Source organism: Staurois parvus, unplaced genomic scaffold (genome assembly GCF_062004578.1).
Source record: "Staurois parvus isolate SC_StPar_1 unplaced genomic scaffold, SC_StPar_1.0 ptg000209l, whole genome shotgun sequence".
Taxonomy (NCBI): Eukaryota; Metazoa; Chordata; class Amphibia; order Anura; family Ranidae; genus Staurois; species Staurois parvus.
Genome location: NW_028318005.1, coordinates 7,032,843 through 7,060,209, shown reverse-complemented (window position 1 = coordinate 7,060,209; position 27,367 = coordinate 7,032,843). Strand labels below are relative to the sequence as shown.

The 27,367-nt window shown below is 42.8% G+C and overlaps 1 protein-coding gene across 1 annotated transcript; it reads left to right on the top strand.

Moving 5' to 3' along the window:
- The first annotated feature begins 433 nt into the window (after positions 1 to 433).
- On the top strand, positions 434 to 27,367 carry LOC149461131 (platelet glycoprotein IX-like). Its single transcript, XM_089678811.1, has 2 exons — positions 434 to 656; positions 26,449 to 27,367. The coding sequence occupies exon 2, from the start codon at positions 26,450 to 26,452 to the stop codon at positions 27,083 to 27,085; it is 636 nt and encodes a 211-aa protein (XP_089534937.1). The 5' UTR covers positions 434 to 656; position 26,449; the 3' UTR covers positions 27,086 to 27,367.

The following is a 27,367-nucleotide window of genomic DNA, read 5'->3' as shown; positions in this document are numbered from 1 at the left end:
ACAGCTTCCTTCAATCTCCATAGGTACCCTCTATTGCTCACTCCCTTCACTATGGGATTTGTAGTGTAGTACAGTGCACAGAATCACTACTAACTTGCATAAACAGACATGGGGAGGGAAATGAGAGGTTCGGGAGCTCGCGGAGGACGTTACAAGGAGGCAGAAAAACACAGGATCCATTTTCATGAACAATAGATTACAGGGCCATTAAGTAGTGGATGTGTATGGATTATTTTTTGGAGAAAAAGGATATCGTTTAGTGTCAGTATAAGTTTGTCATCCCAGTGAGAATTATTTAACAGGATAAAAACACATTTTCCTTTCAAACTGTTATTTCTGGTTTAGTTTAACGGCTCTGTAGTAAGTTATGTTCCGGGTTGCTTATCATTCCTGAACATTAGTTTTTTGCCAGCCCTGAACAGCAGCTCTTATCTTTTCCTGACAACAGGACATGTCACATCAGCTGCGTCACGCGTCTCCAACAAATGCCAAGTTTTCTGTATTCACCAAAGCTGCCCGTCATCTAGGCCATGCCATAATCTTCGGCAGTGCCGACACCGGAGGAGGACTGATTACTGACAAGACCTAACCGGGGGGGCCTGGAAATATGAAGAAAAATAACCATGGGCCTATGTGGATTCTTTTAGTATCCAAAGGTAAATATTTTGTTTGCTCTGGTGCTCATGGAACTTTATTATTCTACTACATGTAAACGTATTAATGTGCTGAGAGAGGGGGAGGAGGCAGGAGATGTTTCATTTTCACAATTTCATTACATTCAAATGGTCAGGGCTCATAAATCATGTGTATAGGCAGTGTGTAATACAAGCTGAGACTATAAACTGCTTTGGGTCAATACAACGCCTTCTCTTTGTTCCTGCGGCATTCTTATTTATTTATTATAGGATCTTATATAGCACTGTCAATTTACACAGCGCTTTACATATATTTTGTACATTCACATCAGTCCCTAACCCTGAAGGAGCTTGCTATCTAAGGTCCCTAACTCACATTCATACACATACTAGGGCCAATTTACCTACCAGCATTTTTTTGGAGGGTGGGAGGAAACCAGAGTTCCCAGAGGAAACCCATGCAGGCACAGGGAGAACATGCCAACTCTAGGCAGGTAGTGCTATGGTTGGTATTCAAACCAATGACCCTAGAGCTGCCAGGCATACGTGGTAATCACTTAGCCAATGTGTTCTTTTTTTCTTATGTACTTTCCAGAAAAAAAAATGACCCATCAGGGCCCTCATGCAGGCACATAGGGTATTCTGACTCAGTTTGTTGTGATAGCAATTTATCCCTTGTGAGGCCTCTATGCCTAGCCTGTATAAGCAGATATAATCACTGTGGGCAATCCTTATCAGATAGCTGAACTCACCAATACTGTGTTCATCCAGAAGTTGCTTTATTCTGTACATGTGACAACAGTATACAGCAGAATGAATGGTTTCCAGTATTATGCGGTCAAAAGATGATAATTTCTGTAGCGTACTATGCAGAGTACATGTGTCCCTGTTACATGTGGTCTGTTAGCTGCCTCCATGACACAGGAAGTGCTGAACTCAAGAAGAAGGGAGGAGCTTCATGTACAAAGGAACTGTGTCATAGATCTCAGGGAGGCAACATGAAAAACAAATGCATACCAAATAAGGCCACTGGATGGCAGCATTACTAACTATAGAAATGTCCATAGGAAATGGTACAAAAAATAAACTATATGAATTCTCATGTACATTAACATAAATATTAACTGTGTAACAGCATACTCCCCGTCTGGCATTGTAAATGTCACTATTTAAACCATAACGGTAGTTATACAATTGCAAATAAACAACAGTGCAATTTGCTTGATGTCTTGAAGACCTGAAAGACATAAAAAAGAGAACATGCATATAGTGCAACAATTATAATGTAAGGCTTCAGGTTGTATCGAATTAAAGTTCAAGACACTTCCTTCTTGAAGTCACAGGTTGGATCCAGCAGCATACGCAAGCAAGTTCATTCTCCAAAGGGCAAGAGCAGAACAAGTTCCGTGATAGGTCTGCTGAAAGTCTTTACAGTCCCTTGTCTTGCAACTTTCACCTCCACCTTGCGTACCTTTCCGTCATCGCTAGGAATGCTCTTTACAATGAGTCCCATAGGCCACTCAATTCTTTCAGCTTGCTGGTCCTTCAGCAGAACGAGATCTCCAACTTTAATGTTAGGGTTCAGGCAAATCTGACATTTGCTGTTGCTGATGTTTACCTCTTAGTTTCCGGCACTGAACACAGCTGTGCAGTGTAGTTGTAATCTGTCTTTTTGCTCCTATAATCCAAAGGCCTGCAGCTCTTATGGCACCCTCTGTGAAGTGTCTTCCTTGGTGCTTAACCCCTTCATGGTAGTGCCTTATGAGCAGAGTGGTGATATGATGGCGATCAGGTATAATGAGAGGATTCTGTTCCTGATCTCCCAACTCAGCCTTGTTTAAACGTCCACCAACCCTTAACATGCCATCACTGTCAATGAATGGGTTCAGGTTAGCAATTGAACTGTTTTTTGGAATGTCTCTCTTGTCACGGATACATTTAATTTCTGAGCCAAAGACATCCTGTTGTACATTGTGGATTATGATCATTTCACCTTCAGCAATGTCTTTTGCAGAAAGAAGCTTTTGGCACATGTGCCAACCTTGACATTGAACATTGGTGGGCTTTGTGTGAAAGCAGTGTGCAATATGGACTAACCTTGCGACGGTGCGTACAAGCCTTATCCACTTAGAAAAACGTTCAAAGCGTTGACAGCCCAAGACGAGTCTTTGTTCAGTTCTGGTGACAAGGGTTTTGACTTCAGGACGAATCTCTGGATCTCTGTCAGGTTCCAGAAGACTGAAGATATCAGCTGAGGTTTCTTCTGGATGATCCAGCAGGAATTCAGGACCTGTTAACCACAAAGAATTTGCAAAGACACTTGCAGACACTGGCCTGGTGGCATGATCTGCAGGATTCATTTCAGATGGGACATAATGCCATTGTTCAGGTTTAGATGATTTCCTGATTCTTTCTACACGGTTGCTGACATACACATAAAAACGTTTAGTCTGGTTGTATATGTAGCCCAGAACAACCTTGCTGTCTGTATAGAATTTGGTGTCATCTATCTGAATGTCCAACTCGCGCAGTATGAAATCGGCAATTTCTACAGCTAGCACAGTTCCACAAAGTTCAAGCCTAGGAATTGTGTGATCAGGCTTAGGTGCTAACTTAGCTTTCCCAAACAGAAACCCTATGTGGGTTTGATTAGAGTCTATTACCTTGAGGTAGGCAACAGCTGCTATGGCCTCAGTAGATGCATCTGAGAAGATGTGAAGCTCTTTCCTCTGACTTGTAGCAAGGGAAGCTGAGGTGTAACAGCGTGGTATACTGATTCCATCTAAGGCATGTAGAGATTGTTTCCAGGACTCCCACTTTGGAAGCTTGTCTGTAGGCAGCGGAGCATCCCAATCTTTAATAGACTCTGAGAACTGTCTAAGTAAGGCTTTACCTTGTATGGTGATGGGAGCCACAAATCCCAATGGATCGTATAAGCTGTTCACCACTGACAGAACACCACGCTTGGTAAATGGTTTGTCTGCAGAGCCGACTTGAAAGCCGAAGGTATCTTTTAATAAGTCCCACCGGAAGCCCAGACTTCTCTGTACAGGTGGCATGTCCATCCCAAGATTTAAATCTTTAAACCCAGTGGCATGATCGCCAGGTTGAAAGGCTTTCATAACAGCGACACTATTCGAGGCAATCTTGTGTAGTCTGAGGTTAGCCTCGGAAAGCATACCTTGTGTCCTTTGGAGCAGGTCTATGGCTTCTTCGTCCGTAGGTAAAGACTTAAGTCCATCGTCAACATAAAAGTCTCTCTCAAAGAAGTGTCGAGCATCCGCACCATACTCCTTTTCTCCATCAAGGGCAGTCCTTCGTAAACCATATGTTGCAACAGCGGGTGAGGGACTATTTCCAAAAACATGTACCTTCATGCGGTATTCAATGATCTCATTGTCCATGTTGTTGTTACGGTGCCACAGAAACCTTAGGAGGTTCCTATGGTCTTCACGTACAATGAAGCAATGAAACATTTGCTCAATATCAGCAGTTATGGCTACTGGTTCTCTTCTAAATCTCATAAGTATACCTACAAGGTTGTTGGTTAGATTCGGGCCAGTGAGAAGAACATTGTTCAGGGATACGCCTTGATGCTTGGCACTGGAGTCAAATACTACCCTGATTTGTTTTGGCTTACGTGGATGATACACTCCAAAGAAAGGCAGGTACCAGCACTCATCGTGTCTTTGAAGTGGTGGCGCTGGTTCGGCGTGATCATTGTCAAAGATTCTTTTCATAAAAGCGATGAAATGTTCCTTGGTACTTGGATGATGTCAAGAGGCTTCTCCTTTACTTCATAAAGGTGAGGGCACTGTTTGAAGTGGGATGCACGTCCATTTCCCAACATGTAAGTTTTGAAGGAGTGGATCTCAGATGACGTTCTGTCCAGGCATACATCGCCCACTATTACCCAGCCTAGGTCAAGTCTTTGTGCATAAGGGGCATCATGAGGTCCATCGCATTGGTCGCGTACTTTATGTACTCTGAGAATGTCTCTTCCTAGCAGGACCAAGATTTCAGCACTCTTGTCCATCGCAGAAATCTCATCAGCAAGGTGCCTTAAGTGAGGATGATGATATGCAGCTTCTGGAGTAGGAATTTCTTCTCTTTCGTCTGGTATCTGATCACACTCAACTAATGTTGGGACGGGTATGCCTTCTTCATCCTTGATATGAGAGACCATGAATGCATCGACCCTTTTGCCAAAGGTCTCTACATGACCAGAACAGGTTCTGAGAGTATACGGTGTGGCGTGACCTTCTAAGCCAAAGATCTCAAAGAATTTAGGCTTAACCAGGGATCTGTTACTCTGTTCATCTATTATGGCGTACATCCTAGCAGCTTCCTCAGGATGATCCTTTGGGTATATCTTGACTAGGCATATCTTGGCACAGCATTTGTGATCCAGTCCCTCTCCACAGACTTCTGTGCATGAAGAAGAAACATTACTTTTGGCTAGAGCATGACTTTGTTGCTCCCCGCCATAATTTGAGACAGGGGTTGAGGTAGGTAGCTGCTGCGGGTTGTCTGGAAGTGGAGTAGGATGCATGGCTGTAACATGTCTGTCGCTACCGCATTCTGTGCACTTGATGACAACTTTACAGTCTTTAGCAAAGTGGTTATAAGAAGCACAGCACTTGTAGCATATTCCAAGTTTCTGGAGAATCTCCCTGCGCTCTTGTAAAGTCTTTGCCCTAAGCCCACGACATTTCTTAAGAGGGTGAGGCTTCTTGTGAATAGGACACTGACGATTAGGGTCTTTATCTCTGACATCCACAATGCCTTGGTCAGTAGGCGAGGTTGTGGAGGGTGAGATGTCTGTCCTTTTAACAGATATTGCTCTAGTACAGTCTCTACGTTTAGCTGCTGTGTTATCATACCTTGATGATGATGAGGATGAAGCAGGCAAGTTTGGTTCACTGAAGCTGAAGCTGGGATCGTTTCTCGTCCAGGCTTGATCACTAATGAACCTGCAAATGTATGAGAATGGAGGAAAGGATACGTTATAGTCTCTTTTGTACCTTGAGCCCTGTTGTGCCCATTTCTCTTGCAGGCCTTATGGCAGTTTAGACACCACTGGGTTGACACCATGAGCGGTGTCCAGGAAGCTTAGTCCAGATAGACGTGGGTCTGTCTTTGCTAACTCTAGCTCCATGAGGAGGTCACTTAGATCTTGGAGCTTGCAATAGTCTTTGTTTCCTATTTTTGGGAAGTTTTGCAGTCTCTTGAATAGAGCGCTCTCTATGGCTTCAGAGCTACCATAGGCTTGCTCAAGTCTTGCCCATGCAGCAACAAGACCTGCGTCTGGGTGGTCAACATGTACTGTTCTCAGTCTTTTAACACGATCTGCAGATTCTGGTCCCAGCCACTTTATGAGCAAATCAAGTTCTTCCTTAGTAGTAAGGTTGAGATCAGCAATAGCAGCCTTGAAGGTTGATCTCCAGGCCCTGTAGCTCTCTGGACAGTCGTCAAACCTTGAGAGGCTGGTGTTAATGAGCTCACGGCGAATCAAATATCTGGCAAAGTCATTCAAGTCTGATCTCTCACTCTTTGGTGCCAAAGTAACTTGTGAAACCCCTTGGGTGTGAAAGTTCTCTGGTGATGTAGGGTGAGATTTACCAGGGTAAAATGATGTTGCATGAGCGTTTAACTGTGGTGTAGTCTCTAAGGCTTGTGCTGGCTGTGGCTTGAGCTGAGACTTGTCACTGGAAGTCACCTTGTTGTTGGCAGGAGTTGATGTGGTTTGCTGCATAGATGTACTTGTGTTGTAGATTTGAAGAGGCTTAGGCATATGGAGCTGAGAGGTCTCTGTGTTGAGAGTCAGAACAGTGTTGTTAGTAGGAGGTACAGGAGATGACTCTGTATCTTCGCAAATGTTATGCTTTAATACGTATTCACTGGTGCGTTCAACTAGATCTTCCAGTTCTGCGGGGATAAGGCAGTCTGAATTAGTACTTTGTCCCATTGCTTGTTCAAGGACTTTCAGCCTTGCTAGGGAAGCTGCTTCCTCCCCTTCCATCTGCAGAATCTTTATTTGGGAATCTGCCTCTGCTTGTTGAGAAGCCATTTGTGCTTGGAGAGCTTTGCTTTTAGCTTCCATCTCTGCTTGCTGAGCTATCATCTCTGCTTGTTGAGCTTTGCTTTTAGCTTCCATCTCTGCTTGTTGAGCTTTGCTTTTAGCTTCCATCTCTGCTTGTTGAGCTTTGCTTTTAGCTTCCATCTCTGCTTGCTGAGCTATCATCTCTGCTTGTTGAGCTTTGCTTTTAGCTTCCATCTCTGCTTGCTGAGCTATCATCTCTGCTTGTTGAGCTATCTTGCGTGCTTCTACCTCTGCTTCCTTTCTGGTAAAAGAGCCTTGCGCCTTTTTTGATTCAGCATCAGCGCGGGCCTCTATTAGCTTATCGCTTAACGTCGAACTGCTGGAGCGAGAGGATCTAGAAGAAAGTGCAGTGCGCTTGGTTGAGGTGGATCTGTGAGATCTGGTCTCCTGCAGTTGAGTAATGCGGAGTTCTGCTTTTAACTTAGCATTTTGCACTGCAAGATCCCTTTGTTGGTTTAGTGCATCAGTCCTGGTCAGTTCTGTTGAAGAACCCTCTATATTAGAGTCCTGCAAGAAAGCTGAATATTTTACAGACAGCCGCTGGTAGCGTTCATACGCAGTAGATAGGCGATTTATAGAGTCTCTTAATTCAGCTGGTTGATCATTAAAGTGTGACAAAACTGACATGCATTGTGAAGTTCGGTCCCAGAGGTCTGACAGATTACTGGAGAACTCATCTCTAGTGGCTTCATAGTTTTCCCTGAGTTTCTGTGTCAGTTTTATTGTACGTTTGGGTTTTACGCTCTGTTCGGGAATGTCTGCAGAATCTGCTCCCTGTACGTCTGCTGGTTCAGAGGAATGATGTATCTGTGTTGGTTCGGCCATAAAGGAGTGTTCAGAGCCTTGTCTAGACATTTTTTACTGTTCTGCAAAAATTGGTACTGTCTCTTTAAGAAGACGAACAACAGCTTAGACAGGTGGGGTAACACAGTTCAATGCAGAGAAACAGTTTTCAACATTCACATGAAGTGCAGTACGCTTGTGCGACCATGTGCTTTGCAAGATGGCGGATGGCACTGAGCTTGATTGCAGATTAGGCACACACATATACACAGCAGGCTGTATGGATTCTATGCATCTTTTGATTATTCTGACTCAGATTGTTGTGATAGCAATTTATCCCTTGTGAGACCTCTATGCCTAGCCTGTATAAGCAGATATAATCACTGTGGGCAATCCTTATCAGATAGCTGAACTCACCAATACTGTGTTCATCCAGAAGTTGCTTTATTCTGTACATGTGACAACAGGATATAGCAGAATGAATGGTTTCCAGTATTATGCGGTCAAAAGATGATAATTTCTGTAGCGTACTATGCAGAGTACATGTGTCCCTGTTACATGTGGTCTGTTAGCTGCCTCCATGACAAAGGAACTGTGTCATAGATCTCAGGGAGGCAACATGAAAAACAAATGCATACCAAATAAGGCCACTGGATGGCAGCATTACTAACTATAGAAATGTCCATAGGAAATGGTACAAAAAATAAACTATATGAATTCTCATGTACATTAACATAAATATTAACTGTGTAACAGCTGTGGCAGTGCAGTATCCTGCCACGGTGGAAAGCACGATGGAGACCCAGGATTCTCAACCATAGAGGTTGAGGGGCTCCAGGCAGATCTCATAATGCAGAGGAAACTGGTTTATCAGTTTCCTCTTTGGTTGGTAAAGCCTGTTTTGGGACCTGTAGCCTGGAGATTTCTTAGAGATTTGGGAGGGATGAAATCTCCAATCCTGGGCCCATATTTTGGGAGCAGCCAGCGTGCTGATTGCACAGGTGTGTGCAGGACTTTTTGTGGAGGCCAGGTCATGATTCTGGGCTCCACCCCGGCAGACAGGAGTCAGGAGGGCTCCACCCCGGCAGACGGGAGGTCTCTGCCTTGGAGTCAGGTGGAAGCCAGACTAGCTGTGTGCTAGTGCCATATTTTGGGAAGACTCTGCAGGAGACAGAGTTAAAACTGTGTACAAGCCAGGAGGCTGAATACTGTTAATTTGATTGATGGTGGATACCCCTGCGTGGGAAGCATTTTTGTTGGACATTCTTTAAATAAAATTGGGCAAAAAGGCCCTTAAAAAGAAGCGAGTTGCTTTGTGCTTTGAAGAAGCTCTACCACTAGAAGCGAGTTCCCCATAGCATATAGGGCCCATACCCCAAAAGCTTGTGACTTGAAGTGCAACTTTTAAAAAATGCAGCTAAAACACATATATGTCATGTATTTTAAATGCTTACAGTGTTTTTACTTTCTTACTTTTTCTTACTTTTTACAAAAATTATTTTTATTCAGTTGCCTCATCCTCTTCCAAGGGTGTTTAATTATTCTCTGTGCTCCTCTGTCCTTTCCTGAACCTCCATACATTACCTTTTAGGTAGCTGCAGAAAGAGTGACAGCTCCAAGTCTGCTGGGGTTACTGACATCACATCCAAGATGGCAGCGCCCAGCAGCTGACTTAGGGCCAGTTCACACCATGAATTGCAGAGGATGAATCATTTGAATGGACTGAATGGACTGAAATCATGCTGGACCACACCAATAGCAGTGCATGCACTATTTTTAAAAACACACAGTGACCAACACGCATGATACTACTGTACCATTGATCCGGTGCAGCCAAACACACTACGTTTGGGGCATCGTTAAGTTAACAATGACACATTGCAGATCGCAACTACAGTGCGTTTTGAACACGGTGCAGGAAACGCACAAGGAACGCGGGTTTCCCGCACAGTGTTCTGGACCCTTAGAGTTTTTGATGTCTACACAGGCAAACAATATACATGAAGTATGTTAAGTGCACATATAATCTTATGGGAAGATTTTGTTGAAATGGATAGTCTCTTGATAGGGCTTTTCTTTTTCTGAGCAGCACATTATTACCTCCTCTTCTCTGTTCAGCTGCCAGGAGCAAAGATGAGGAGTCTTCTGTAACCTATAAATCATGGCTTACACAGAACTAAAGACTCGCTTCCCAGCTCATGTGACATCACTGGACCAATCACTGTGCATCAGTATTGTCATGTAGGAAGAATGGGACTAAATCACATACAAGGGGACTACATTTCCTTTGCTGGTGTAAAGAAAGGTATTTCTATGGTACTAGGGAGGAGAGGTTAAAGCTGAACTCCGGGACAAGCAAATATTGTCTAAATACAAGAGTTGTGTATTATTTAGATCTTGGTGTGCTTTGTGTATTTCTTCCAGATCTGTGCAGTATTCCAATGTGAGACTCTGCCCCTGTGCAGGAGCTTCCTAATATTAAGTGTTCTTGCATGGCAAGACCACTTACTTTTATCTCACATATATATTCTTATTATAGCCAAATTTACCACCCTAACTCCTCCCACAGTTTTTACACTACATAGACAGTAATATACCGAAACGTGCGGATTGTTCCCGATTGGTGTGCTATTAATTTGTGGACATTTCGCCTAATGGTTCACGATATATCAGCATTTTTGTGGTGAAATTGGTCCCATAGGAATGAATGGCGGAATGTTCAAAGCTAAAGTGTGAGCTGAAAAATCAGGACATGATTTCTAAACTGCCATCACTCCGTCATTTTCAAGCCCACCTAACACAAATCTTATATCAAAACGTTCATCTATCCCTGCTGCCATGAAAAATGTCCACGGCTAAGCCATAGACCTGATAGTTTTCACAATATGACCATTTGTTTGCAACTCATGCCGCCCATTGACATTCATTGAAACTCCGATCTAGCCACCTCAAATTTGAAGGGCAATTTCTAAACTGCGACTGTGCCTTCATTTTTAAGATTTCAGAGACATGCTATGCAGCAAAATGTAGGTCTGGGTCTTGTGATTCTCACAATATAAAGTTCTTCGGTAGGATTTATAATTTTTAAACTACAACCGTTTGAAGATGGCAACCGCCAGTGAAGTGAGCAAGTTGGAGCAGTTTGTTTTTAACCGCTCTTCTCTGCCCTTGCTGTAGAGTGAGTTGCCATAGGAACCCAGGTGTGTGAGCAGGCAGCAGAGTGACAAAAGCTAGAGTGTGAGCTGTAGACTAGTGGTGGAGGCAAGAACACTTCACACAATTTCCCCAGAAATTGTAGCTTTTTAATTATTATTATTATAATACAGGATTTATATAGCGCCAACAGTTTTCTCAGCGCTGTACATTATAATGGGGGTGGTAAAACCCTATAATTGAGACGTGCTTTTACTACACACCCCCAACCACTAGCCTGTGCAGCCTCCCTGTCACATTCTGTTTTACACTTGAACAGGTGAAGTGACATATACAGGAACCGATCCTCTCCATTATTCTCCTGCAACTTCTGAAATGTATTTATTTATTTCAGGTACTTATATAGCGCCGTCAATTTACGCAGCGTTTTACATATATATTGTACAATCCCATCAGTCCCTAACTCTCAAGGGGCATACAATCTAAGGTCCCTAACTTACATTCATACATACTAGGGCCAATTTAGACAGGAGCCAATTCACCTCTCAGCATATCTTTGGAATGTGGGAGGAAACTGGAGTATTTGGAGGAAACCCACACAGGCACAGGGAGAACATGCAATCTGGCTTCTCCTCCTCTCCTTCCCTCCGGCAGTCAGCAGCTGCAGGAGGAAATTTTTCATTATGCTAATAAAAAAAAAAAATGCAAAATTTGGAACCATTTCATTGTGGCCGATGACTGGTTACCAAATTACTTAAGTGCCCTTGTTCTTCCAGATCCCTGCTTTAAAGTCTTTGTACTTAGACTTCAGCTTTAGGTTTATTTATCAGCCGTGATATATTTGCTAAACAGTCTTTACATTCTCAGTGACCTTAAAGTGCTGTCTATGTCCCTGCTGGAGAGATTTACCCCTTCTATTTGTCTTGGTGATTATTGTAATAAGTTCACAAAGTTTATAGTTCTTACCATAATAGTGAATGAGAGGAAATCTTCCAATGAAGAGACGCTTGTTACAGTGACAATTGTCTAAGGGCTCAATGACACATATGGTAGCCCTCTGAAGATCAATCCAAGTTGGATTGTTTTTCAGATAATTTTTCACAAGTGGGGAGGGGGCATTATGTCACCTTCTAACTGCTTATTTTAACCCTTAAAATTCCACACCACAACCACATGCATTGCACACGGTTGCAGTGTGGCTCATTCACATGAATGGTCATGTTCAGAAATACTGCCTACCCAATATGATGGGGAATCATGTTTGCCAGCCACAATGCTAAGCATCATGGCCATGGAATATGTATACCCCTATGTATGACTGCCTTTGCAGCTTAGGGGGGTGATTGGAGGACAATAAAAACGCAGCTCAGCCACCTATTTTTGCCTTCTTTATAGTTTTGGAAAGCTGAAAGATAGCACTAGGCCTGTAGGTTTATTTTACTGGTATTGTTATCTTAACGTATTAATGTTGGTGTAAATCAGTGGTCTCCAAACTGCGACCAAAGGGCCAGATGTGGCCCTTTGCTTGCCTCTATCTGGCCCTTGGGGCACTATTCCTCCCACTGAAGCAAGGCACTTTTACTCCCTCTGACACCAATAATTGGGCACTTTTCTTCTCACTGAAACCAGTGAAGCAGCACTATTTCTCCCACTAGTACCAGTGATGGGACATTGATTACTTCCACTGACATTGGGCATTTTCTACGCCCGCTAGCCTCATTCCAGCCAGCCTAAAGTCTGAAGGACAGTATATTGGCCCTTTGTTAGGAAAGATTGGAGACCCCTGGTGTAAATGATCTGGTTCCCGAGCAGGCGGCTTCTACACCCCATGGGATCTCCACAGTCTCCTTGGCTTGTAGTGTGATGTGAAAAGAGTTTAAATCAAAGTGCCACACCATTGCTAAAGGGTCCAGATACAACTTTATTCCATTAATGGTCACGGGAACAGTTAAAAAATTAGCCAAGGCATTTAGAGAGTCTAAGTGCCCCCTTCATCAGGGTAGAAAGAACATAGGAAGATTTTTATATCAATCTGGTATCGATACAATATCCACTCCATGGATTATGGTCATAATTATAACCAAACAGTTAATAGTAATGAAAGTGTCAAAATAATTACACAAAAATGAGAACATGAATTTCCCTGATGAAGGGGGCACTTAGACCCCCAAAACACTTTGGCTACTTTTTAAATTGTACTCCTGTCCTTTAATGAAATAAAGTTGTATCTGGACCTCTTAGCAGTGGTGTGGTGCTTTAAATTCAACTCTTCTTTCTAGTTTGATCATGTTAACACCATTTCAGGGGAATTCAATAAAGCAAAAACAACCACCTGAGCCTAACTCAGGCAAGCAGTTGTGTCAGTTTTGGTAACATTACCAAGTTCAGGTAGTTCTTACCACTTTAAGAACCTGTTACTGTGGCAGCGACAGGTTTTAAAAAAAATTACAGTCGGTTCCCAAAATAGGAAAATGATAGATATCAACTCTGAGCTGACATATGGAGGTACTCCAGTGGGGCATGCCTATACTGGGAAGCTGTTATGTAAATGACAGTTTCCCATTAAAGTGCAACATAACCTCCAACTCACCTATATATGTGATTACATCAAATATAAGATGAGATTTGCAAAATAAATGTTATATATATATTTAATGTCAAATTTCTGGATATGAGTTGGAGGTTGCACTGTACTTGTTTTTGGTTGAATATTTATTGATGTGGGAGCATATATCAATGTTACAACTGCAACACACATATAAAAAGATTTCCATATATACACTATATTTCCAAAAGTATTGGGAGGCCTGCCTTTACACTTGCATGAACTTTAATGGCATCCTATATTTAGTCCGTAGGGTTCAATATTGAGGTGGCCCACCATCTGCAGCTATAACAGCTTCAACTCTTCTGGGAAGGATGTCCCAAGGTTTAGGAGTGTGTCTATGGGAATGTTTGATCATTCCCATAGACACAGAAGTGAATTTGTTAGGTCAGGCACTGATGTCAGATGAGAAGGCCTGGTTTGCAGTCTCTGCTTTCATCCCAATTCATCCCAAAGGTGTTCTGTCCAGTTGAGGTCAGGACTCTGTGTAGGCCAGTCAAGTTTCCCACCCCCCAAACTCCATGTCTTTATGGACCTTGCTTTGTGCACTGGTGTACAGTCATGTTGAAAAAGGAAAGGGTCATCCTCAAACTGTTCCCACATAGTTGGGAGCATGAAATTGTCCAAAATGTCTTAGTATGATGACGTCTTAAGAGTTGCCTTCACTGGAACTGAGAGGCCAAGCTCAACCCCTGAAAAACAACCCCACACCATAATTCCCTCTCCACCAATAATTACACTTGGCGCAATGTAGTCAGGCAAGTACTATTTTCCTGGCAACCGCCAAACCCAGACATGTCCATCAGATTGCCAGACGTAGAACTGTGTTTCGTCACTCAAGAGGACACATCTCCACTGCTCTAGAGTCCAGTGGCGGCGTGCTTTACACCACTGCATCTGACACTTTGCATTGCACTTGGTGATGTAAGGCTTGGATGAAGCTGCTCAGCCATGGAAACCCATTCCATGAAGCTCTCTATGCACTGTTGCTGTACTAATCTGAAGGCCACATGAAGGAGGTATCTAGCTAATGACTCTGCAGACAGTTGGCAACTTCTGCGTACTGTACACTTCATCATGCGCTGACCAGCTCTGTCATTTTATGTGGCCTAACACTTGGTGGCTGAGTTGCTGTTCCCAGTTGCTTCCACTTTGTTATAATACCACTAACAGTTGACCATGGAATATTTAGTAGCAAGGACATTTCACAGATGGACTTATTGCACAGGTGGCAACCTATCACAGTACCACGCTTGAGTTCACTGAGCTCCTGAGAGCGACCCATTCTTTCACAAATGTTTGTAGAAGCAGTCTGCATGCCTAGGTGCTTGATTTTATACACCTATGGCCATGGAGGTGATTGGAAAACCTGAATCCAATGATTTGGAGGGGCGTCCCAATACTTTTGGTAATATAGTGTAGCTGGTGAGCACAGAGGGAAGTATTTTGGTATTAAATGAGTTTACCACACATGACTCTGTCCCCTGCCCCATTCAGCTGTTTGCCAGAACATTCCCTGGTCAAAAGCTACTTGTACACAAAGAGGCAAGGGATTCCCATAAATATGGGAAATACCCATATTTGAGAAATTACTTGTCACTGGGTACATGAAACCTCATAGGAAACTAAAAGACTAGTCCCCATTAGATCCACCTTACTTTTGACTGAAAGCACATGGCAGTGGCTGAATTCAAAAGCTGCTATTAGACTGAATAATGGCTATGGATCTGCCCACTGCCATGTGCTACCAATCAAAAGTAAAGCGGACTTGATAGGAAACCAGGGCTGGATCTAACATGTCTAATGTGGGGGTGCAGTAAAAAATGTTAGGGACGCAAAGGATGGAAGGTCAGCAGGGCAGTGCACAGGGGGTCAGCAGGGTGGAGGAAAGGGGTCAGCAGGGCAATGTGTGGGGTAAGTATGGCGGAGGACAGGGGTCAGTTGTAAGTGATGCAGAGTTCAAAGGTCAGTAGTATTTTCTCATAATAACATATAAAGATCTCATATTGCCTGGTACAGTCGTTTTATTGACAATCTGATTTTAGTGTGGACTGGTACAGTTTAGGAGATAGAACATTTCATTGCATATCTGAATAATAATAGTTTCCATTTGGAATTTACATATAACTGCCATTCGAATACCATTGACTATTTAGATTTTACTTTAACAGGCCATGTGGAGAGTGGAAATGTCACTACTAAAACATATAGAAAACAGTGTATGGGTAATTCCCTATTGCTTGCCTCTAGCTGTCACTCGACGCATACTATTAAAGGTCAGTTTGTTAGGGTGAGAAGGAATTGTTCTACCCAATCTGAGTTTTTAAAGGAATGTGATATAGTCTCAGTCAGACTAAGAGAGCGGGAGTATTGCAAACATTTGGTAGATCAAGGAAAGATTGCAGCCCTAGAAAAACATTGGGATAATTTATTATTGAGCCTTCAAAGAAAGACAAATTTCATACACATAAATCACGTCATAAAGTTCATTTTGTGACCATATATTCCATGCAATACAATCAAATTGTCAGCATTGTTAAGAGATGCTTACTGATTCTCTATGCTGATAAGGCGTTGTATGACATTTTAAAAGATGGATGTAATTTTTGTAAGCTCTAACGAGCAGGGCCCTCTGCTTCATCTTGTATCAAATTGTATTGTAACTGTAATGTCTACCTTCATTTTGTAAAGTGCTGCGCAACTGTTGGCGCTATATAAATCCTGTATAATAATAATATGTTTTCCAGTAGGAGAGCTCCCACTTTAAGTACCTTACTGTCACCTAGTTTATTTTGTCAAAGAACCCATCATCAAAATAGCGAATGGTTAAAAACTAAGGGTTCTTACCCATGTGGCACAAACACATGTAGACAATGTAAAAGACATTAAAAAAGCACTGTAGTTCCTTTCTTTTTTTACAGGGAAAACATATGCTGTGAAAGGTTATATTATCTGCAATTCCAGAATGGTTGTTTATATTATAGAATGTAGTGCCTGTCGTCTTCAATATGTGGGGTGTACCATTCGTCCATTACGAGTTAGAATATCTGAACATAACGACACTCACAACCCACATGCTAAAAATATTTCTAATGTCTCTAAACACTTTAGGGAGAAGCATGTGGGAACCTTGATTCCTTTTCTTTTCTTGGCTTGGAACATGTAAGGAAACCTAGAAGAGGAGGTGATGTACACCGCACTCTGCTAAAGCGTGAAGTGTGGTGGATCCAGGGTCTAGGGTCCCTTCTGGCTTAAATAATAGAATGGATGTTAATCTTTTTTTGAAATGATAAATGAATGATGATTCCATATTTGAAATGCATGCTTCCATGATGAGGGCAGTGTTGCCGTAGGGCATTTGTTGTGCTGTTCTCATACCGGGATGCATACAGCTATGTTCTATGGGACGATGTTTTCTCTCTTTGAAGTCTCATTGATTCACCTTCACCTGTAATTACTTAGACTAAATGATGATTTGCATTAAGTATGTACCACCCCCATTTATTGTGGGCTGTTATGCTATTTACGTTTGTAGTTTAGTTTTTTGGTGTAAGCTTTGAGAAAGGCTGTGGCCAAAACGCGTCGGCTTTCATGGATTTGATATTTTCCACTGTGTGCTAATAAAGTTATTATGATGAAGAAATGAGTTGCTGGCAATATTGCTACATATCAGTAATAGATGAGCCAGAGTTCAGAGGTCAGTATTAAGTGATGCACATGACAGATTTTGCTTACAGGAGAAGGAGCTTAAAGGGAATGATTAAACAAAATCTATGTCTAGTATACTTTGCACACATATAGCACAGTCCTTGTACCCATAAAATACTACTTACGATGTCACAAGTGACAGTCTCACAGATACGCATAAACCTCAGAAAGAAGAATAATTTTTAAAAATGTATACTTTTCCATCATATATGCTTTTCCGCACACCAAAAGTGTAAGCCTACCCTAAAGAAGAACTTAATTAAAACCAGCAACTCTGGTGGGTGGGTGGTTCTAAAGCTGTCCAAAAATGCATTGAAGTTTGTCCTGCTGAACTGTCCGAATTTTGATCCATTGAAGAGCAGGCTGGTTGTACTGAAATCAATCTATCAATCAACTTCAGTACAACTAGCCTGTCGGGTTTTTTTCATACAATTACTGCCAGTGGTTATAGCTAACAGCAGTAATCATTGTATTCTAACAACAGAGAAACTTCTCGCTGTCAGAACACAATAGCACAGTGAGACAGGGGATTTGGGCTAAGATGGGCGGGGGATTTTGGCTAAGAGGGGCGGAGGATTTGTGTTAAGAGGGGCGGAGGATTTGGGCTAAGAGGGGGCAGGGAATTTGGGCTATGAGGGGGCGGGGGATTTGGGGTAGGAGGGGCAGAGGATTTGGAAAGAGAGAGGATCTGTGCTGGGAAGGGTATATTGGCAAGGAGTTGTGCTAGAAGTAGGAATTATGGGGAATTTGTCATAGGGAGGAGATTGGAGGATGGAGATCTGGGGTGGGGTGGGATTTGTGCTAGGAGAGATTGGGGAGATTTGTGCTAGGAGGGGGGTTAACACAGGATTTGTGCTAGAAGGGGGAATTGGGGGGATTTGTGCTAGGAGGAGGGGATTAGCAAGGGGATTTGTGTTAGATGGGGGATTAGGGGGATTTTTGATAGAAAGGGGGGATTGGGGAGGTTTGTGCTAGGAGGGGGGATTAGCGGAGGATTTGTGCTAGGAGGTGGTGAAGGAATTTGGGTTAAGAGGGGGGACTGTGGGGGAATTTGTGCTAGGAGGGGGGATTTGTGCTAGGAGGGGGGATGGGGGGATTTATGCTAAGAAGGAGAATTTTGGGGAGATTTGTGGATATGTGTATGGAGGGGTGATTTTTTGGGTGAGGGAGATTTGTGCTAGGAGGGGGGAAATGGGTGCATTGGAGGCAGGATTTGGGAGCAAAGATTTGTGCTGGGATGGGGGTTTACACTGGGAGGAGGGGGAATTTTTGCATTGTTGTTTGGGGAGATTTTGGTTTGCAGACAGAAGATATGCTTGGGGAGTGTGCTGATTAGTGCTTTTTTTTTAGGGGGAGGGATTTATGCTGAGACGGGGGGGTATCCTGTAGGAGTGCTGGTTGGTGGTCCACTCAGAAGCACAGCTGGTGCACGGAGATATGTCTTTAGACAGGAGGCGCCTGTGCGTGGTATGCAAGCCCTTCCGGGATTTAGATGTTAACCTGGTAGTCGGTTCAAGCCAAGGTCAGGTACCAGGTGGGAATCAGAGCAGACGTAGTCAGATGGGATAGCCGAGGTCATACACAGAGGAGCGAGAGAGAGAGTATCCGTAAGCCAGCCGAGGTCAGATCAGGAGTAAAGCAGAGTAGACAGGTCTAGGAGCAAGCCGAGTTGGTAACAGGAAATCACAGGTCAAAATCACAGGAACCAGGGCATGGGGAGCTAGAGGTCATCCAGCAACTTAAGGAAGTGATGAGCCTCCTTATGAAGGCCGTCTGGCACCAAACTGAGGCTGATGTGTGCTTCTGCAGCCATGCAGAGTACTGGCAGAAATGCCAGATCTTCCAGAACTTCTGCCGTGGACAGGACCCTGACAGGGGGCTTAGTTTGTCATCTTCACCCTGGGAGCTAGATGACTTTGTCCTTGCACCACACACAGGGCATTCAATAGATCTCTTCCTCCCCACAGTATATAGCTGAGATCAGATGCCCTTTCAGACACAGCCTCTATCTGCAGTATATAGCTGGCTGCTATGTTGCAGTTCTGATCTTGTCCTCTTCCCTTCTGACCCCTGTCCTCTACCCTGCTTACCTTCTGAACCTTGCCCTGCTGACCCCTGTCCTCCATCCTGCTGACCCCTGTACAATGCCCTTCTGACCACTATCCTCTATCCTGCTTCCCCCTTTTCTCTGCTCTGCTGACCCCCTTTTTTCCGCCCTACTGTCCTGTATTCTGCCCTACTGCCCCATCTTTGCCTTAATAATGACCCCTGTCCTCTGCCTGCTGACCCCTATCCTGTACCCTACTAAACTCTTGTATACTGCCCCACTCACTCTTGTACACTTCCCTGCTGATCTCCCACCCTCTGCCCCGCTGACCCCTATTTTGTGCCCTACTGTCCATCTGTACACTGCCCTACTGACTCTTGTACACTCCCCTGCTGACCTCTCATCCTCTGTCCTGCTGACCCCCTGTACACTGCCCTGCTAACCCCTGTAAACTGCCTTGATAACCCACTGTAAACTGCCCTACAAACTAATGGCCTCTGTACTTTGCCCTACAAACTGCTTTCCCTATCTCTCTGCCCTGCTGGCCCCCCTGTACACTGCCCTACTGACTTCTATACATTGCCCTGTTTATCTTGCATCCTCTGCCCCCCTGATGTTTTTTACTGCACCCCCACATTAGACAGGCTAGATCCGGCCCTGTCCTTAGATCTAGCCATGTATGGAACTAGTCTCTCAGTTCCCCATCAGGCTCTGCCCAACCCTATTACACTCCTCAGCTATGTACTTGTCATTGTGACAGGTGCAGTAGCCAGGGGAGTAGATGGAATTGTGCTGAGAAAGGAGTGTGCAGTATAGACACCCTGATCACTTCTCTCCGGCTACTCATCCTCTCTCTCCCACTGGCTGTCAGCTGCTGCAGAGAAATCCACATAGGGGGATTGGTTCCAGTAATTGCCCCCTACACCGCACCAGTCACCCCCTTCTGTCCACAATCTGATTCCCCCTCCACCCTACTGAACTGATGGGATCCAGGCTGTCCCCCTTTATCAGCAGCCCTGGGTTACGGCATCACTAATGTGATGTACAATACTGGAATGGGCAATAAAGTTGAGTATACAGAATAATAAGGTTTGTTAAGAATGTTAGAAGTTCTGTGACTGTATGGAAGCTTCTGCTTGTTTTCATATGATTGCCTGCTGTTGGGTCAGTTTGGTTCAACTCATTTAGAGGAGCAGTGCAAAGTGCAATGAGGATGTGCGAAGTGCAGTACCCCATGGCAAGCATTAGGAAATAATCTCTTAAACTGATTATAAAATCTGATCGCTATGGGCTACTGCGCTTTGTACTTCCCATTTTCTTTAATAAATTTGCCCAAAACATTCTGCTTTTCTACTCAGAGCCGCCCTAAGCATAGCAACCATATCCTTAGCAACTGGACACAGCAGAAGAAAGGGAACAGACAGCATGAAAAGAGAATGAAAAGAGAACAATTGGGTTGTTTGGCAGCCTTGTCCTGTTTCTACGGACACTGTTGCTATATACGTGTTGTGCTCTTCTGCTATACAGCCTTTTCCTCTTCTGTGATGTATACTTATTATGAACTCTGGGCAGATACAAATTCATGCAGTCTTGTATTTCTAATACATCATTAAAGCAGAATTAACCCATCAATTTCACTGTTACATTCAAGGCATGCCGTAAATGATAACCTTCACAGCTTCTTGTGCTCCCAACCAGATGGTCAATACCATAACTGATCACATGTGCAGCACCCTATTAACTGAAGATGAAACAGAGACTAAGATGGCAGCTTCCTTGGCTGTAAAGGATAGGAGGGTTTAGTTAACCTTTACAGCTGTATTCTGGGCACAAAAACTTTCATTTGAATATATTCCTCAATAGGCAAACAGGATATGAACTCACTTGGTGTGCACCAAAGGAGTATCATCCTCATCTCCCTCTGCATTCCTCATGCTGGTGTTTGAAGTGGCGGGAGCCACAGATGGGCACTCGCTAGTAAAGCAGCCGTCTCCTTACATACATCGCAGCTAGCATTACATGTACCAAGGAAATATGAGACAAAGTATTACATTCCATTTTATTTTTCACGTGAGCATTCCAATTCAGTTTATTTATTAGTTTACATATTTTAAGCTACTACACTATATGCAATTTGTGTTTTTTTCATGTTGGGAGAGGAGCATAGTGGGATCATATGGAATACTGACACTCAAGAGAAGACACAAGTGTAATGACTGAAAGGCTTTATTTATTTTCTGTATGGTTAGAGCATGAGAAGAATATAATAACCCATATATGGAAGTATTGTTTTTTTATAAGAACGTTTAAAGGGACTTTGGACTTTATCAGAAGTGCTGTTTTGTGTACTGTTATTCTATACCAAAATTGCATACAGAGAGCAACATCAGAGGTAACTGGACCCAGGTTTCACCATATACCCTGACCAACTTACACTATTAAAGGGTCATCAAGAGTGCAAAGGAGCAGCTTGATGAATGCTACACTGCCACTAGAACCCTGGAGTGACCGTGCTAGGTCCAAGTCTGCCTGCAGGACTTCACTATATAACAGGTGAAGTAGTTTTGAAGAATTAAAGATGGCAACTTCTATATAGCTTCTTTATATAGCGGCGACTTATATATATTTCTGCTGGCTATTGTTGGGGCCCTTACGGTGGGGCACAGCTTGTGATGTTTGGTGGCTTCCGTCTGCTTTCAATTCAAAAGAACAAACTATCAGGGAGGTGTTTAGTGGTGTTACTTTGCAGAAGAACTTAATTGTAGCAAGAAATGGAACATGTTTAAAAAAAGTAGAGGTAATTCTATGTTAATGGGGCAATCCTGGATGGATGCTATGATAGTGTTCTATGGTAGACTAAACAGGCAGGTCAATGCCCAGGGAGTAGGAAGATGAGGGTCTGTTGGGCTAAAGTTTCAGTTCCTGCTGTACAGCATGAGCAATGGATTGACAACTCTCTCATCAATTCTGCTCTTCAGCTGTGAATGTCAGTGGTGGAGTGGCCCCATGGGTTTATGACTTGAGTTCTGATGACTCCACTCTGGGAAGCGAGAGATACTGAACATGGTCAGTGAACCCGCACTGGCACACTGTGGATACAAAAGATGGCTGACGAACCCCCACTGGAACATTGTGGATGCACAAGATGACAAACCTGCACTGGAACACTGTGGCCGCCGGTGCTTAGGCTGCACTGGTAAGCAAGTAGGACGGCTTAGCTCTCTAGCCTGGATGTCTGTTCTCTTCCGCTTTTCTGCCATCAACAGCCCTGAGTCTCCTTGAGCAGTTCACTAGGAATATCTCCACTCTTCCCTCTGGCCGCTTGGCTCTGTGGGAACTGTAGTTTCCTCCCATCTGTAGAGCAGTTCCGCCTGAAACTACACCTCCCGCAATCCTTTTTATTTATAGCATCTCCTCCTCCATCTCCTCTTCCAAATTCTAATGTTGTCCAAGCAATGCAGTACATACAGTGCTAATGGGATCATAGTGAATGAACATGTCAGGACTTGTTGTCTCACAACCGTAATCTGTGAAGTTCATCTTTCTTTTACCATTAAAGGGGCCCATATGCAAGCACCTTCATACACAAGCTTTGTTAGTACATAAATTTGTACTGGTATCAGCCTCATGCAGTCCCTCTTCAACAGGGCTGGAGTGTGAAAAGAAGAAGCAGAACAAGACGCCAATCAATTTATGTGCTGTCAAGAAGCATGCTGATAAGAGGAGAGAGCAGCATGACAGAGAGATGAGATCTTCCCTAAGCTGCTTCTCCTTACACTGTCCAATCACAGACTGTGAAGGGTCCAGGACAAGCTGGATTCAGAAGAAGTGGCTTGAGTAATGCAGACCATCAGAATGATGACAATTAGTGGCAGTAAAAAGTACCACATTGGAAATCTCTAGATGTAGTGAATATTGCAGCAAAAGCTGGATTTGTTATTTTACTAATAAACGGATTATTAATTTTTACTGTGTTAATTTTGGCTGGAGTTTTGCTTTAAGGTTCTTACAAAGGAATGTAATGTTTAGAATCAATTATGTGTAGTGAAGTAGCATAAAATCATGAAGCCTTGTATTAAAAATGAATCATTTATAGTTACTGCTTTGCATCTTTGGCCTAAATTCACGATTGACATCCTGCATATTGAGGGTTTTTTTTTTTTTGCTGTATTCATTAGCTAAACGTACCAGCAGTGTCAGGAAATCCAAGCTCTCCTCTAAATATGTTATATCATATTTACCTTATCAAATTTTCTCCTTTTAATTTCATGCCCCATAAACTTAACTGCCATCTTTACCTCTTACAATTTTATCGACTTTGGAATGGAGCCACATGCAAGCAAAACAATTTGACAATTAAAATGCCTCTTCAATAGGTTTCTGGAAGAGATTATGTAAGAGAAGCACAATGCATCTTCAAGGTAATTAATATCCAGCTAAACATAAGTAAGTCAAAGAAGGTTAAATGTGAAGAAGTTTGAAAGGTAGAAGATACTCTATAGCTTTATTTGACTCCTAATTAACAAGGTCACTCATTTTCACTCATTTTTCTGTTAGCATCAGACGAAGAGGTTCCTATCAATCTTCACTCATGAAAATCAGCATTTACATTTCCCGAAGTGAGCCAATGATGGGATATTGATGGGATACATCAGGTTCTATGATTCTACAGTGGATACTTACTGTAGACTACCAGGTTTCGCTATAATTCTGGCCTTGAGCTCCGTGTATCTTCAAGTTATTACTCTAGACAACCAAACCTTACGCTGTTCTCTGTTACATGGACTCCTGCGTGGGTCATTCTCGTAATTATGAATCTGTACATTGTCTTTTTCTTTTGAACAACTGTTTAATTATGTATCATTTACGATCCCATGCTCTGTTGATCCATTCAATAAAAATTTCTTTGGCACCAGGAAATCAGCATTTACAACCCAAAAGCAAGCAGTTATTATATTGCAGCTTACCAATTCTTAAATGTGATAGGTGTTTTAGCTTTCTTTTTTAAGGCTTCTTCCTTTTATTTTCACCAGGTGATCCTGCCAGTAAGTCAGTTATTTTTCATCTTCCTTTAACAGGCCAAGCTGTCCGGACAAAGTAGCAGTTAGAGGGATGAGACAAACCATTTACCACTGACAGGGATGCTTACAATGGTCAGCTTTATTCACTTACATGTAATATTTATCCCAAAAGGGAAAAAACTGTTGCTGTAACTGTTTAAGATCCCATTCACATCTGAGTGTTTTGTAGCTCAAAGCTCCAAAATGCTCAGGGAGACAAAAATCAATTATTCCCAATAGAGATGGTTCACATCTCTACTGCAAGTCACCTGAAGCCAAACGTGTAAAGCTAAAAAAAAGTTTTGTAGCTACTTTTGTAGCTCAATTCAGACAGATTGGTGAGTTTTTGAAGCATTCATTTCTTCATAGAAATACATTGAAAAGCATGATTTGTGCATTTCTGAGCATTTTTGTGTGCTTTTTTGTGCATATTTGGAGCGTTTTGTGCTGGTTCTTAGGAGCAGGCACCCGCTAGCGTCCTATCAGTGGCTCATCCCTGCTGTAAGCAGCAGCCAGCTTCCTAAGAACAATGAGCCATCCTTGCTGTCAGCGGGGATTCCTTCTGACAGCTGAATGTGAGCAAAAAAGCCAAACTTGAAAAAAAACTGCATGGGTCCCCCTCAATCCATACCAGGCTCTTTGGGTCTATGCAGCCCAGGCCATATGCCCTCAACATGGGGTGGGATGGGGGGGGCACTTTGCCAGGTGGGACCCCCATGGCAAAGTACTTTGTCCCTATGTTTGATGAGAACAAGGGTCTCTTCTCCACAACCCTGGCCTGGCTAATACTACCAACTCCTTGGTGTTCATGGCTCTGCCTTCTTGTGGTGGGCTATAAATACAAGGGAAGGAAGCCTATCTGCGCTTGACCTTCCCCCTGGGAACAGACAGAAAGGACTGCTGCAGAATGTAGTCCTACTGTGAGACCCTTTTGAGGTACCCTGTCAGGGCACCAGAAGTCAGATCTTGGATCTTATTGAGAGGATACTTCCTATCTAAGAGGTATGAACTGGGCAGCCCAAGCTAGGATGAACTTGAGCTGTGTATGGGGAATACTGTGAGAAACTGTTGCATATTAATTTTGTAACTACAAGAATCTTCAGTTAATGTTGCAAAAGTTCCCAAAGGCCTGGACCGAAGTTCCTAAAAGTACAGAGCTTATAACAGGGGATAAGCACTGCCAAGGGTTAAAAAGTGGTAAATGTTGAATAGAGGGAAACCATCTTGCGCTTGCCATGGATACCCAGCGGAGTGTTTGGTGCTAAAACTGCCATCTGGCAGGTATACATTGTGACTTGGCAGGGATGCTCTGCTAGCGAGAGGGTTTCTTAGCGTAGCCCCCTCGCCGACACTGACCCTGCCACTCCCAGCTTCTGGGATTCTAAACGGTTGCTTCGGTCACCATGCCCAACCTCCTGTCAGGGGATTATTCAATGTCCCTTAAGCAAATCCAAGCTTCTTCCCCTCCTTCATTCTTCCTCCAGAAAGCCTTCCTTGCCTGTCCTGAGGTGAACTGCTGCCTCACTCACAGGCTGACTCATCCCAGACTGCTACTCAGACTCTGCCTAGAAAAATAAAACAATAAACTGCTATCTAGGTAAGCTTGAGGGAATTACATTTGTAATGATATCAGAGTGTGAGCGCTGGGCAGAGCGTTGAAGAGAATTGGCTTTGGGGGGGTCAGCCACACAGTTTGCTGGAAGCCTGCCAGAGCAAAGTATAAGGTCGGTGTTAATTTATTACATTATTCCTTTACCCTTACACTTAATGAGCAATTCACCCTTGCAGTGCTGGTACATCTCACAGCAAACATAATTTTTAAGAAATTCCAGACTGGAGCTTTTAAGTACTTTATTGCTGGTGTAGCCATATCAGGGCACTTGGTGCCTATTTATGGTGATAATAGCTATTCGCGTTTCAGCAGAATAAGTGTAATTATGTAACTGCACTAAATTCACATTCCTGCTATGGGCATCTAAGTAGTAAGGTAAGCTAATTGATTTAATATTATATTGCATATAAAGAAGTGATCCCACTTTAAAAATCAAACTGCTTCACAGTGAAACATAGTAATATCTAAATGAATGGTTTATAGTCTTTTTTTCATAAACTCTTTACATACTTTTATGATTAGTATAACAAGGTTAAATTACTAGGATAAAATTGTTGTTGACACATTCCATTTGGCATAAGTCAGACTCAATGATAGTGATGAAGTGTATAAGGTAGAACATGCCAAGGAAAAATATAGAGTAAAACTATAATGATGAATAATTTACCTACATGGAATTATAATTCTGTTCTTGCAATATGCATCATACATTCTAAAAATAATTTTGAATTTCTTATTTCAGGATGCTGGTTTATCCAAAACTAATACTGCTGGGGCTCTGGTTCCTGATAGCTACGTATGGAAATGACTGCCCAGTAAAATGTAAATGTAACAATCAGGACAAAGGTGCACTAAAAGTGGACTGCAGTTTTCGAAACTTGGATAGTCTTCCATCGTTCCCGGAAGAAACAAAAGAATTGCTATTGCAGGAGAACAAACTCACAACAATCCCCGCTGGGGCCTTTGACAACTTAATAAACTTGAAAAAGTTGAATTTAACCTCCAACCCACTACATTGTGACTGCAATATCTGGTATTTAATTATGTGGCTTTCTGATGGAGACATGGAATTAGACAGCGGAATTAAATGTGTCTCCCCCTCATCACTACATGGGAAGCCACTGAGCCAGCTAACCGGAAACCAAATCTTTCCTTGCCCGAGGCACACAAGATTCTGCTCAGACTTTCTATTTAATGATGCTTTTCTTTATATTTTATTACTCCTTTTGTTGTCCCTAATGATCCTTTGCTTGAGAACTTTTAAAAAGATAAAATTTAAAATCAAAGTAAGTGACAATAACACTGATTTTAGGTGGTATCAGTATTCAAGAGTCAATGTTCTTAAAAGGAGATCATATTCCTATTGGAAAAATGATTAATAGAATGTATTTGCCTGTAAATACTGTTTATGACAATTTAACGAGACAATGGTGAACAATTTCCTCATCTAACCTTTCATCTACCTAGTGAAGGCTGCTGGAGCATGTCTGAAAAGAAGAATGTAGCAACTGAATGCATGTACTCCTGCGCTAAACTGTGGACTCCCCGCTATTATTGTCTCCACATGGATTAGAGAAACGCAGGCCTTGCTGCCCTCAATGGACCAGGGATATCCAAAATAAACTGTGTGTGAAAGACAAAAAAGAGGGCGCACAGGCCTA